At 48.8% G+C, this 12,099-nt stretch overlaps 1 protein-coding gene across 25 annotated transcripts in view; it reads left to right on the top strand.

Moving 5' to 3' along the window:
• Window positions 1-12,099, top strand: part of GIT2 (GIT ArfGAP 2) — a 53,827-nt gene that overhangs the window by 31,029 nt on the left and 10,699 nt on the right. For 6 of the 25 annotated variants that reach the window (XR_011385237.1, XR_515257.4, XM_008249111.4 and 3 more), the window contains 4 exons: window positions 901-1,043; window positions 2,861-3,010; window positions 6,445-6,693; window positions 8,214-8,303. Coding sequence is in view for 19 of the 25 variants with exons in the window: in XM_008249111.4 (XP_008247333.2) it covers window positions 901-1,043; window positions 2,861-3,010; window positions 6,445-6,693; window positions 8,214-8,303 (632 nt within the window). In the remaining 6 variants the exon portion in view is untranslated. Of the gene's footprint in view, window positions 1-900; window positions 1,044-2,860; window positions 3,011-5,149; window positions 5,889-6,444; window positions 6,694-8,213; window positions 12,080-12,099 lie in introns of those variants that run through there. The other 19 variants (XR_011385240.1, XR_011385239.1, XR_011385238.1 and 16 more) reach the window with 7 other exon arrangements.

The following is a 12,099-nucleotide window of genomic DNA, read 5'->3' as shown; positions in this document are numbered from 1 at the left end:
ATGTGGGTGGTTGGTAGAATCTTATGTAGGCAATGTCCAGCGTCCCATAACACAGCACCGGTTCGAGTCCTGGCTTCTCTGCTTCTAAACCAGCTCCCTGCTGGTGTGCCTTGGGAAAGCAGTGGGAGACGGCCCAAATAACTTGCGCCCCTGCCACCTACGTGGGAAAGCAGGATGGAGCTCCTGGCTCCCAGCCTGGTCTGGCCCAGCCCCAGCTGTTGCAGCCATTTAGGAAGGGAACCAGTAGATGGATGATCTCCTGTTCTCTGTTTCTTTCCCTGTGCCTGTTACAGGCATCTGGGGAGTGAACCATTGAATGAGAGATCTTGATCTCTCTCTTGCTGTCTCTTTCTGTCTGCCTTTCAAATAAATAATTTTTAAAATAGTGTGTTAGGGCCTGCAGAATGATGAGTCCTGCCCACCATGGAGGATATTCTGAATAAAATGCAAGTGTGCATGCACTGGATTCATTTTCCTCCCTTCTGTCTCACTGGGATTCAGGTGACTGAGGCCAGGGTTCCTGTCTCTAAACCTCAACAGTTCGCTTTCTGTTTTGACTTGTGACAACTTCACCTTCAAGTCTGAAGCCACACTCTATCAGTAGCAACTTAGGGACCTTTCCCGCTAGTCCGAGCCTCTCTTCGCTGAGCCAGCTCCTTGGTTTGCTCACATTTGGCAGGCGGGTGAAGGGCTGCTTCAGTTGCTCTGCACAGCTGTCCGTCTGCGGGATGACTTCTCTGTCTCCCGCTCGGTCGGGTGTGGCTGTGATGCTGCTATTCTTGTCGTTTTTCTTTCTGTCCTTTAAGTGGCTAACTCTCCATTTTTATCCTCTCAGTAGTTTGTTTTGGAAGGAAAGCAATGTTTTAAGCCTGAAGTAAAGTTCTTTGCTTCTGTTGGTAGACAATGTGGAGCTCATACTGAAAACCATCAGTAACCAGCACAGCACCGAGAGTCAGGACAATGACCAGCCAGACTATGACAGTGTGGCTTCAGACGAAGACACGGATGTGGACACAGCGGCAAGCAGAGCAAACCGGCAGAAGGTGAGCGGGCACGCCTCGCGCAGAGGGGCTCTGCTTCTTGTAGAAACCTTCCTTCTGCAAAACGGCCCTGTGTGTCAGTCACCAAGGCTGTGGGACTCAAGTTGGGTTCACTGTAGCTTGGGCCAAGCAGAGGTGAAGCAAGCTAAATGGTTTGCAAATAGGGGTCCTTCGTCCCTGACCAGCTGCTGAAATCACAGCCCTGCCACCTTGGTGACTTTGTAAGGCCTGTGAGGAATGACCGGTGTGTTTTAGTCACTCAACAAATGTTGATTAAGTGACTTCTCTGGATAATAACTCCACTGAGGGAGGCCTAGTCCCTGACCCCTAAGCATGTCCCTGTCTACAGGAGAGATGGGTGAGGCAAAAGATACAAAGTGATATGCATGGTATGACTCACAGAGGGGCAGAGGGCGAGAGAGGAGGGGGAGCCAGTGCTGGCCGGGCTGGCTCTAAGACACGCCCTCAGGACCCAGGGGCTTAGGGCCTCTGGAGGAGGCAGAGCAGGGTGGGTGGGGCAGAGAAAGGGCGAAGCCAGGGCACCTGGAGAGACAGCTTGCCCTGCAGAGGGACAGCCTGGAGAGCTGGGACTCGGGTACGTCAGCAGGCATGTGACAGGAGCCTGGCCTCACACGCAGTCCATAGCCCAGAAGGCTTCAGACAGGGCAAGAGGGCAAAGGTCAGAAAGTAAAAGGAGGGAACCCAGGGAAGACACTCCCCAAGAAGTCCCGATAAATTGGTGTAAGCCACCTCAGGCCCTAGGTGAGGAGGGCCCAGGTGAGACAGAGACCATGGCATCAGAGTGAGCCAGGGAAGGGGGCTGGAGCCCCAGGCAGCCCACCCACTCCTGCATCCCCTCGGCAGGCCCACGGGAGTATTCCACAGACGTTGCCGATGGGTCATGAGGAAGGTAGACTATGTAGAAAGGTCTTGGCAGTAATTTGGAGGTCTGAAGTGAAGAAACAGACTTACAGATGTGTCTGGAATTTTCCGGCTCACATGACTGAGAATATGATGGTGCCATTGGCAGGTTCAGGAGAGGCCCCCACCCAGGCTCCCTGGAAGCCGCCTGGTGCACTCAGTGAAAGCCAAGGCCATTACAGGACCCTCGTGCTGGGCCCTCTTGACTGACTGACCTCCCAAGGCCTGCACCCTGCACATGTACTCCCTCGGGCTGAGCTCTGCCCCCAGCCGGAGTGTTCTTCCAGACGTGGGACTGGCTCCTGTACCTCCCAGGCTCTCATCCACACCTCACCTCCTCAGAGGCTTGCCCAGCTCCCTGACTAACATGCAGCCCACTTGCACCCCTGTTTCAGCTCCTCAGCCCCCAACCCTGCTCCGTTTTACCTTTGCCCACAGCACTAATCACCATCGATCACACCATGTATTTACTTATTTTTATTTTCTCTCTCTCATGCTGCTGGGATGTAAACACCATGGAAGCAGGAGTGTTTTCTGACACATCCCAAGCACTTAGGACATTGCCTAGTGCTCTCTGAAAATGCTGGAATGAACGAGTAAAGAAGAAGAGTGAGCAAGCCAGTAAGGCAGGCAAGACAGGACAAAGCTCCGTAGACAGCTGTCAGCTTAGATGTGTAGCCCTACTGCCCATCCAGTTAGAAAATATTGAATTAAATTTTTTAAGTATTGAAGTGACGCAACTTTTATGTTGTAGTTTTGTATTACTCTCAGAAGCCTTGATTTGGTTTTATTAATTTTGCAATCCAGTTGGCGTGGCCAGAATTTGGAATTCTTTAGCTGTTAGTCTTTAATGTTATCATCGTCTCAGATTGTGAACATTTTCCCCAATTTATTTTTAGAGCCTAGATTCAGATTTATCAGATGGACCAGTCACTGTACAGGAATTTATGGAGGTCAAAAACGCTCTAGTGGCTTCTGAGGCCAAGATACAACAGCTAATGAAGGTGAATAACAACTTGAGTGACGAGCTGAGAATTATGCAGAAAAAGGTAACATGTTAATAAATGCCAGGGCGGTTGACTTTTAATCCCGTAGCATAAGGAAGACCCCTAGGCACCATGCTGTGGTCAGAGGGAGGATGAACAAAGTTACCATAACACACCTAGAAATCTTCAGGCGCACCTGTCATGTTGGAGGCAAGATGTGTTTGAAATGGAATAGCCTTAATGAGAAGTGTGTCCAGAGTAAGTTCTCCCAGTCCGTGAACCCCCTAGCCTGTGCCTGCTGGAACCTGGCTGCCCCTCCGTGGACGTGGGTCTTCCCCTGGCTGCTTCTGAAGAATCACCATGTGGTAAGACAGAGCAGAGGAAGCCCTGGGTGTGTTTAGACCCGCCCACACCAGGCAGGGGCCTTTCCCGTTCACACCGCACTGACTCAATGCCTGCCCCTGCCTTGGCAGCCCTGGCCCACATCCCTGCTTTATTTTCCCCCCAGACTGACCACTTAATTGTGGTGTCCTCGGAGCCGGGAGCAGGGCCTGCCTGCTGCAGAGTAGGCCCACAGTCTGGTAGAGAGAGCTCTTTATTTGCAGCGGCAGCAGCTGCGCGCTTAGCCAGGCGCAGTCGGGTCTGCCCAGCACCTGAGAGAATCAGAACCGAGAGCAGCGTGACTGAGTAGCAAGCAGTAGACTGAAGAGGGGCTTGCGCATGCAGTGGTTTCTGGGAAGGCTGAGGAAACAAAGTGGGAAAATCCTATCATCCAGTTCTCTGAGGGTCTGCTTCCCTAGGCAGAAACCAGTCTGGCTCTTTCTGCTGTCCTTTGAGGAGTCACGTTTCGGGATTGTTTTCTAGACCCGAGGACTGTACTGGGCCCGCGCTGCTCGGCTCGCCGAGGAAGTGAGCGCTGCGCCTCTCGGCCGGGGGCAGTACAGGGTGCTCTCAGTGCTGAGCTCCAGGTCATCCTAGAGACCCTGCAGTGACGGCCTCCAGTGCCAGCAATGAAGGGAACCCGGGCTCCTGAAGGCCAGGCAGCCCCCCGGGGGCCTCCCGCCGTGAACAGCACGTGCCGTGAGCCCCTCTACCATGTTGTGCAGGACTTGTGCTTCCTCTGCTGTTCCTGAAATATATTTCGCTTAGTGGTGTGTGCTCATAATTGGACTGATAATTCTGCTGGATGGCTCTTCCTGAAACGTGCTGACCTGGCCAGTGTTAGCCCGTCAGGCATCACTTTTTTTTTTTACCCTATGATTTTTTTTAACTATAATGCTCCTGTCAGTACTTGTGGAAATCACCAGAGATAGCCTGCTTCTCAAAGCCCATGTCCTGAGCTGCTTTAGAACTGAGAAGTGCAGTCACCTGCCATTGCTCATTGGTTGTATCTCCAGTGATTAGAAAAATGCCACTAAATTATCTTTAATATCTTAACTTTTTACTTTCTGTTCTGCTCCTTCCAAACAAAAGTGTGTGGCCTGGTTCTTAACAAAATAAGCGTCACTAACTTTATCCGAGGCTATCTCTAAATTCACAGGACTAAAATTTTTAAATATTGAAACCTGGAACTCTTGCTCGTCTGAAAACACCTTCCAGAAAACGCCCAGGCTGGATGTTTGAGAGGTGTGACCAGAGCCAGGGTAAAGTTGCAGGCTCCAAGGGCTTGTCTGAAAGTCTGCAGCTGGAGGCTTTTGTGCAGACAAAGGCGTGGGCAGACACACCAGGCCTCTGCTGAAGCAGGTGTGTTGGTCAGCACTCCTCGGGTCTTTGGGCCTTGACCACTTCACATTAAGCTCTGGGTTCCCTAATTAGTCGTTTCGACAGGCACCGCATGCCTGTCTGTCCCCTGGAACGTAAGGATTTCCAGTGACTGCTTGTCATTGTGCAGCTGTTCCCTGTTTGGAAAGCGAGTTGCAGATCTAAGGTGGAGCCTGAGAGTCTGTGGTGTAGAAGCGAGCTGGCCGTCCTTACTGGCTGTCTCCGCGAGGAAGCCCCGAGTTACCGGTCTGGCTCTGAAAGCGGCAGGAAGCTGCTTTTCCAGAGTGCCGGCACTGTGAATGTCAAGTGTGGGGAGTCTGTTAAGGAGCAGAGATGTATTGATTTTATTGGGAAGCTAGGGAAGATTTTAATATATAGTCGTATGTATCTGTATGGTTGACACAGTAGCGTGATTTGTATCTGATCTTTCACATTTAACAGTTGCTTGGAAAAGATGATAATTAACGAAGAGGAGCCGCTACTATTGGTGTGTTTTTCACAGATCGGTGCTTTCTAAGTCAAAATTGAAAGTAACTCCTAACATTGAATAGGTTTGCTGTTGACAAAGCAACCGTCCTCTGGCACAAGCACTGTTGCTTGGTACCGGTGGGGAATTGGTCAGATTTTACAGTCTGTCAAAGAGTAGACAGCTGAACATCCACCACACGCAGCGCATAGAGTGTCACGGAAGATGAAGGAGCACCCGAGGGCAAGGACACGTGCAGAATGGACACGCTTCCTGGTGTTCAGAGTGCCAGGGGCTGAGGAGTAACGAGCTTCCCTGCCGCCCCCCTAACTGTTCTTCAGACCCTGCGAAGCAGCCGCATGTGAGGAGTGGAAAGAGCCCACAGGGCCTCCAGGTGACAGTCCCTGCGTCAGATGACGTGGTGCCAGGCAGGTTAGCGTGTCCAGAACTGGACAGCACCATGGTCATGCTTTGTGAGTGACAAAGCCGCAGGAAAGAGAGGCCAGATATTCCAGCCCTGGCTGAAAGACAGTCGGTCACCAGAGGGAAGCGAGCACACTGCGCGGAGCACTCAATGAAGATGCTGGCCTTGCTCTGTTGTCCTCTTGATGCAGTGTTAATATAGCACACTCACCATGACGCGGGGCCTTACCCCCCATGCCGAATTATCTGGACTATCGAGAATATTATGTAATAAAAACTTACTGATCATAATTTTTCTTGTTGGCCTTTGGGAAAGCACTAGCCAATCTGATTTTTCATGAACTGAACCTCGACTTCTTTCTTGCTTTGCAAAGCAAGTCTGGTTACCTTTGTGCTGCTTCCATGGTGTCTGCTGTCGCTTTGGGCATTTGCAGATTGCTCAGGGCTCATTTGAAAAGCAAGTTACGCAGAGATGTTTTAACAGTCTCAAGTCCTAGCTTGAAACAGTCTTAAAATAAATAGTCCAGGGTATAGCTTGCCTGCAAACAATTCCCAGCCCCACCATGACAATTTTTTTTTTTTAAATTGGGAGACATTTAGTTTGCAAAAATTCCGAAGTAGGACTTTCCACATTCAGAAATGAAGCTTGAATTTCCCTCCTGATGAAGTCAGTTGATTGCTCTCCCTCATTCCAGAAGAGGGTTCTTGTTTGTGGTTGCGTTTTTACTTTGAAGTCATCACCTGCTGCTGTTCTTGTTTAAAGCTGGTAGCTGTATTCGTTTATTTGGTGTTTGCTTTTTCTGCTTGCTGTAGAAAAACACAGTCCCACGCCAAACATTTCTTTCAGCTTCAAACACTGCAGAGTGAAAATTCGAACCTCAGGAAACAGGCCACCACCAATACATGTCAGGTGCAAACTGGTTCTGAGTACCCAGATACTTCCAACCACTCTTCCTTAAAGCGACGTCCGTCTGCTCGGGGCAGTCGGCCCATGTCCATGTATGAGACGGGATCAGGTCAGAACCCGTATCTCCCAATGGGAGAGGTGAGCCACCCCGAGGAGAGCAGGACGAGACTGCAGCCCTTCCCGGCACACGTAAGTAACCCCATTGGCGCTTCTGCCCTGCGCTCTGTACAGCCTCAGCCTGACTGCTCTGTGTCCCCCTCTGAACCTGTGGATCCCCATGCCTCTGCTTTAGCGAACTGAGCTCCGAGAGTTGCCCTGGTGTTTGCTGCACACGGGGTCACGGGCTGAAAGCTTCCAGTCAAATGGGCGAGTCAGGTTCCACCTCGACTCCCACACCCGCCCCCCACCCCCACCGTATCCATGATTCAGTTCCCACCATCCACCTCCTTCCCCATTTCCTAAAACAAAATGGATTGTGGAGATCACCAGCAGAAGTGAGTGTGGTCTTCAAGGTAGACAGGGACAGGCCCTTTTATGATCTGGAGTGCCTGGGCTCCAAGATACCTTCTCAGCATTTCCCACTTGAGCAGGCGGTGTCTGTGGCCAAAGGGCAGGTCTAGGAGCTCCAGGCCTTTGAAGCCTGTCTGCTATGCTCAGTGTGCCTGCTGGGTTAGTGTGCCTGTCCTCTGCCCCTCCCCTTCCTGGACAAAGTGTGGCTTTGTCATAGCATAAAAATGAAATATGAGAATGCTACATCCATCTTCCAAGTGCTGAATTCCAAAGACTGTACTCGGTAGCAGGGCTCCAACAACCTCACTTTACCATGAGACAAGCAGTGCGTTCTGAGGTATTCAAATATGTTATTTCTCTTGGGTTAATTTATTTTAAAAATCTTGTTTTGACAAAATGTTACATTGTAAACTTTCCAGTGTGATTTTTTCCAGAGAGTAATATTTATGTTTTCAAGTGTCAAAGTTCTTGTTTCTTAAATCACATGTATAGCAGTTTCAAAACATTATCAGGGTAACTGTAAAGTTAAAGGATTTTAAATTAAGCCCTAGTATAATTTTTGTCAAGTTTTACCATGATGAAATTACAGCGTTGTTATATTGTGCCTGCAAGTCCATTGTTTCAGCTTCTCTTTAAATTAGTTGGGTTTAACATTCTAAGGTAATTCGGCTGATGCATTTGTTGGACTGTGGATGCCATTTAATTAAGAATCTTATGTTTGTAGAATTGAAAACAAAATCCAGGAAAAACAACCTTTGTTATTTTTCGTAATGTCCTTTCTATTTTTGAAAAATGTAGAATGTAAACATGTAACATTATTGCAAAATGTCTACAATTATGGTGCTAAAAGTTAGATTGGTATCATACGTCCACCTATCATCATTTGTACATTTTTCTTCTTTCATGATACCGGTCCCAGTGAAATGAATGCACTTAGTCTGTCGTTTAGAAAAGATTGGCAAATGTGACAGATTATGCCGGGTGATGGCTTTTCCCTCATGCAGATGTAGCCTTATTAAATCCACAGCCGTTCCCCGAGGTGTTGCAGTAAGGGATTCAGTGTCTCTGGGGACTGCCCCAAGCTCTCCCTGGCAGCCCAGCCTCCTCTCAAATTGTGTGGAGGTCTCGCACCAGTTGGTAGGTGGTCGGATTTTTGTTTGTTTTGTGTTTTCCCGAGTGTGTTTTCTTTCCCCTTCCAGATCGGGAGGAGTGCGCTTGTGACCTCCTCTTCGTCTCTGCCTTCCTTCCCCTCCACACTTTCCTGGTCGAGGGACGAAAGCGCCCGAAGGGTTAAGTACACTTGAATGGTCTGCTCTGGAGGAGGGGCAGTGCTCCTGGGCGCTTTGTGCTTGGGCCCGGCCCTCCTGTCCCTGCTAACTGCCCCCCGCCCTGCATGAGGCAGCGCTTCCTTCCTGGTTTCTCACGCACACACACGGGCACGCACGCCTGTCTAGAGGGGCGGCCTCCCTGTGTCTAACTCCACCTTGCTCGTTCTCACGTCATGATTAACACAGTGCGCGAATCACCCTGGGGCATCTGTTCTGAGCACACTGTCTTTTTAAACCATAGGAAAATTAGCTGGCTGCTGGTTGAAACCTTCGTAGGGCAGATCGGTCCAGTTAGTTCAGAGCTACACTTACTGGACGGAAACTCCTGTATCTGAACTCCCTGAAGCACTAAACTGTCATACGTTTGTTTTTGAAACCTCTGACAGGTTTTTGTCCGCACCACACTTGACAGACTAAGCTTTTAGAGTCTGCATCCTGAAATCAGAATTGCACCCCTCATGGCATTGGAAGTGGCTGTTGGCATAAAGCTGTTCACCTGTGGTGTTGGTCAAACCCAGCCTGCTGGTAAACAGTGTTTCTCTGTCTCTCCCCACCCCCGATTTATTTTATTTATTTGCAAAGCACAGTGCCAAAAAGAGGGAAAATCAGAGAGAGGGAGCAAGAGAGAGACAGAGAGAGATCTTCCATCTGCTGATTGACTCCCCAAATGGCTGCAATGGCTCTGGGCTGGGCCAGGCCAAAGCCAGGAGCCAGGAACTCCCACATGGATGGCAGGGGCCCAAGTATTTGGGTCATCATCTGTTGGCATCCCAAGCACTTTAGCAGGGAGCTGGATTGGAAGAGCAGCTGGGGCTTACACCACCAGCACTCTGAGACCGGATGCCAGCATGGCAGGCGACAGCTTAACCCTGTGCACCACAACGCTGACCCCTGGTTCTCATTCTCAGTAGCAGCGTGTGATTCTGAGAAGTTCCTGTTAGAGTAGTTAGGCAACAAGTGCTCATTCAGCACCTCCTTCCATCACCAGCCTTTTGTAAGTCAGTTAAGGGTCCTAAGGAGCTAGGTGACATGGTCCCTGCTCCCACAGAAACCATCAACTTAAAAAATGTATATTTTCATGCACGAAATGCACATGACTGCAACTTGGAAAGACCGTGAGAGAGAGCAGGCTTTGCAGACCTGCATCCAGGTCCTGGCTCCCTCTGTCTGAACGGAAGGAGGGTGGTGTCTCTGTGGCTTTGCACATGGCCCTTGTCTCCTCCTCCTGCACCCAGAGGATAATGGGGACTCTTCCTCAACACTGCCGTTGGTGAGAGGCTCAGCACAGCCCTTCTGGGATTCTTTACAGCACCTGAAGCAGTCTGACCGAAAGATGTCCTGATGCATGGGACTTAGTCCTCTGGGCAGGCCTGAAACTGAACCATAGCATTTCCATTGTGGCGTTCCAGTTAGGGTAGTCATGAGATGTCTCATTTGAAGTTTCATTAATAAGAGTCAAGTCAACTTTTCACCCACTGTGAAATGTGTTTTTTTTTTTTTTTTTTTTTTTTTTTAATTTTTATTGGTAGCTTTGAAAATCATTGCAAGGGCTGCTTGCTGAGACAGAGCTTTATACGAAATTCACAGCCATTTAAACTGATAATCACACTTGTTCCTGACAGCTTCGTCACGGGCTTAGATTTTTCTGGCTTATCTGTATTCAGAGAAAGCTGCAGATGTATTCTATTAAATCAGCTGAACCAGCACCAGCTATAAGGTAACTTTTCTGTTAACAGCTGTGGGAGGCAGCACTTTTAACCAGTAGCTCTTGGCTCTGCATGTTTACAATCACTTTCCCGAGATTAAACGCTGGCTGCCTTGAAGTCCTGGGCATAGGCTTTGCTCACAGCGGTGGAGGACTCCACGTGTAAGTAACTGACTTCCTGGGCGGTGGTTTCTTGTTGAGAAACATTTCCTGGACGCTCTTACTGGGTGTGAGTCGCTACTCCTTAACTGTTCTAAGTGCAGCTCGGTACTTTTGGTCACCGTGGGTTGGATATTCGACTTAGAGTGATCAAATTGACATCAAGGAGGTGAAAAGATCCATTATAAAGATGTGGAGTTTTCTGGATTTAATTCTATTTGCTAGATTTTTTTTCCTCTGGAGCAACCCTGGATGAATTTTTCAGTATAATTATTTAAATGCAAGTTTTTTTTACATTCCATTTATATGTGTGTATGTCTATGCACACATCTATGTATGTGTGTGTGTGTATATATATATATATATTTCATCAAAAAAAAATTAAAAGTTAGGTGTTCCCCGTGAAAGGTAAGAATTGTTTGTGGGGATGAAGGGTTGGTTTTGAGGTCAGAGCTGGAAGACCATAGTTTGACTCACTGTTCCTGCACTGAAGGTGATAGCAGACATTGATCTTGCATTTGAACTTGCAGTGGCCAATAACACTGATTCATTCACAAAATCAGGACTGATTCCTGGTAGGAGGTATAGCAAAGGAATCTCAAAAGTCTCCCAGACTTTACAGAACTTAGCTTAACAGATGTCCCACATGGCTCCACGCCAGTGCTTTTCATCATTTTCCCAGTGAATCTGAGGAGATAAAATAGGAGTCCATGTTGAATTGTAGGAGCCCAAAGAAAGTGTCGTGCGTTAGAGTAGCCAGGGAATAAAGAGCGTCGTGGGGGATGTGACAGACCTCAGCAGGCAGAGGAGCATTTGCCCTGGGACAGGCAGCAAACTGGGTGAGTGGGGAGGCACCCCCGGCTTGAGGCTGTCTTGCTGCTCCCCAGAGGGCCCAGCAGTGTATCAGTGGTGAGCGAGCAACTAGACCTCCCGGAGGCCTTCTTCAGCTGACGTAATTCTGAAGTAGTCTTCCTTCTGGGTGAAGCTACAGGGTCCCCACGTGTTTCAGCAAGACTGTGCTTTTCAGCTACATGCTCAATTTTATTGCAGCGTCCATGAAATTCCTTAGTCACACGATTTCATGAACTTGAATGCAATTCCGGGTAGAAAGCTGGAAATAGCGAGGTAATCTGTTTAGGCTTTGAATCAGCTTCTGCCAACTCCTGTTCTCGATGAAGGGATTATCAAGTATGATAAATACTGAGGGAAGATCATTTTCTCTAGACTCTTCCAGAACTGACGTCGTCCCTTCAGAGGAATGTGGTCCCCATCAAGTTTTTGCATCCAGGAAGGCCCTGTGTTTAGCAGGGCTGCCATTTGCTCAAAGTATTTTTGGAATTCCTCTTCTGAATCTTATCCCAGTTTTGAATCTCCACAGTTGCCTGAATCTGTATATTTTAAGGAGTAGATATTTCTGGAAACAGATGGAAGTGGTTTGAAACCAGGTGTCATACTGGATTAATCCATTGGTTCACAAACAACATGTGGCCATGAGTTAGTAATCGTAGTTTACTCGTGTGGTTCATGAGAGCCACCTCCAAGGGCTTGGAGGGCCAGTGTCTTGAGCCCTAGCTGTCCTCAGAGCCCCAGGCATGGGGCACTGGAACCAGCAGGACACAGGATACCCGGCTTCTCATTGTGTTAGAAACTCCATATTCCATCAGGAACTAAACGAAGGCGCGTTGCCTTGATGTCTGTGTTAGTTTCTACCAAGGATCTGTTTACGAAGTAGCCACTGAGCTAAGAAGAAAATGGTGCCGAGAGGAAATGAAATCATTTCTGGATCTGCTGCTCGTCTTTTACTAACTTTTCAGTGAAGGGTTGGCTCCTACCCCAAGAGAGATCTGGGCATGGCGGCCATGTAGCCTAACAGGTAATGATTCCCAGGGAAGA

Source organism: Oryctolagus cuniculus, chromosome 21, assembly GCF_964237555.1.
Source record: "Oryctolagus cuniculus chromosome 21, mOryCun1.1, whole genome shotgun sequence".
Lineage (NCBI taxonomy): Eukaryota > Metazoa > Chordata > Mammalia > Lagomorpha > Leporidae > Oryctolagus > Oryctolagus cuniculus.
Note: the sequence above shows the minus strand (reverse complement) of the source record. Positions and strands in the feature narration are given on the sequence as shown.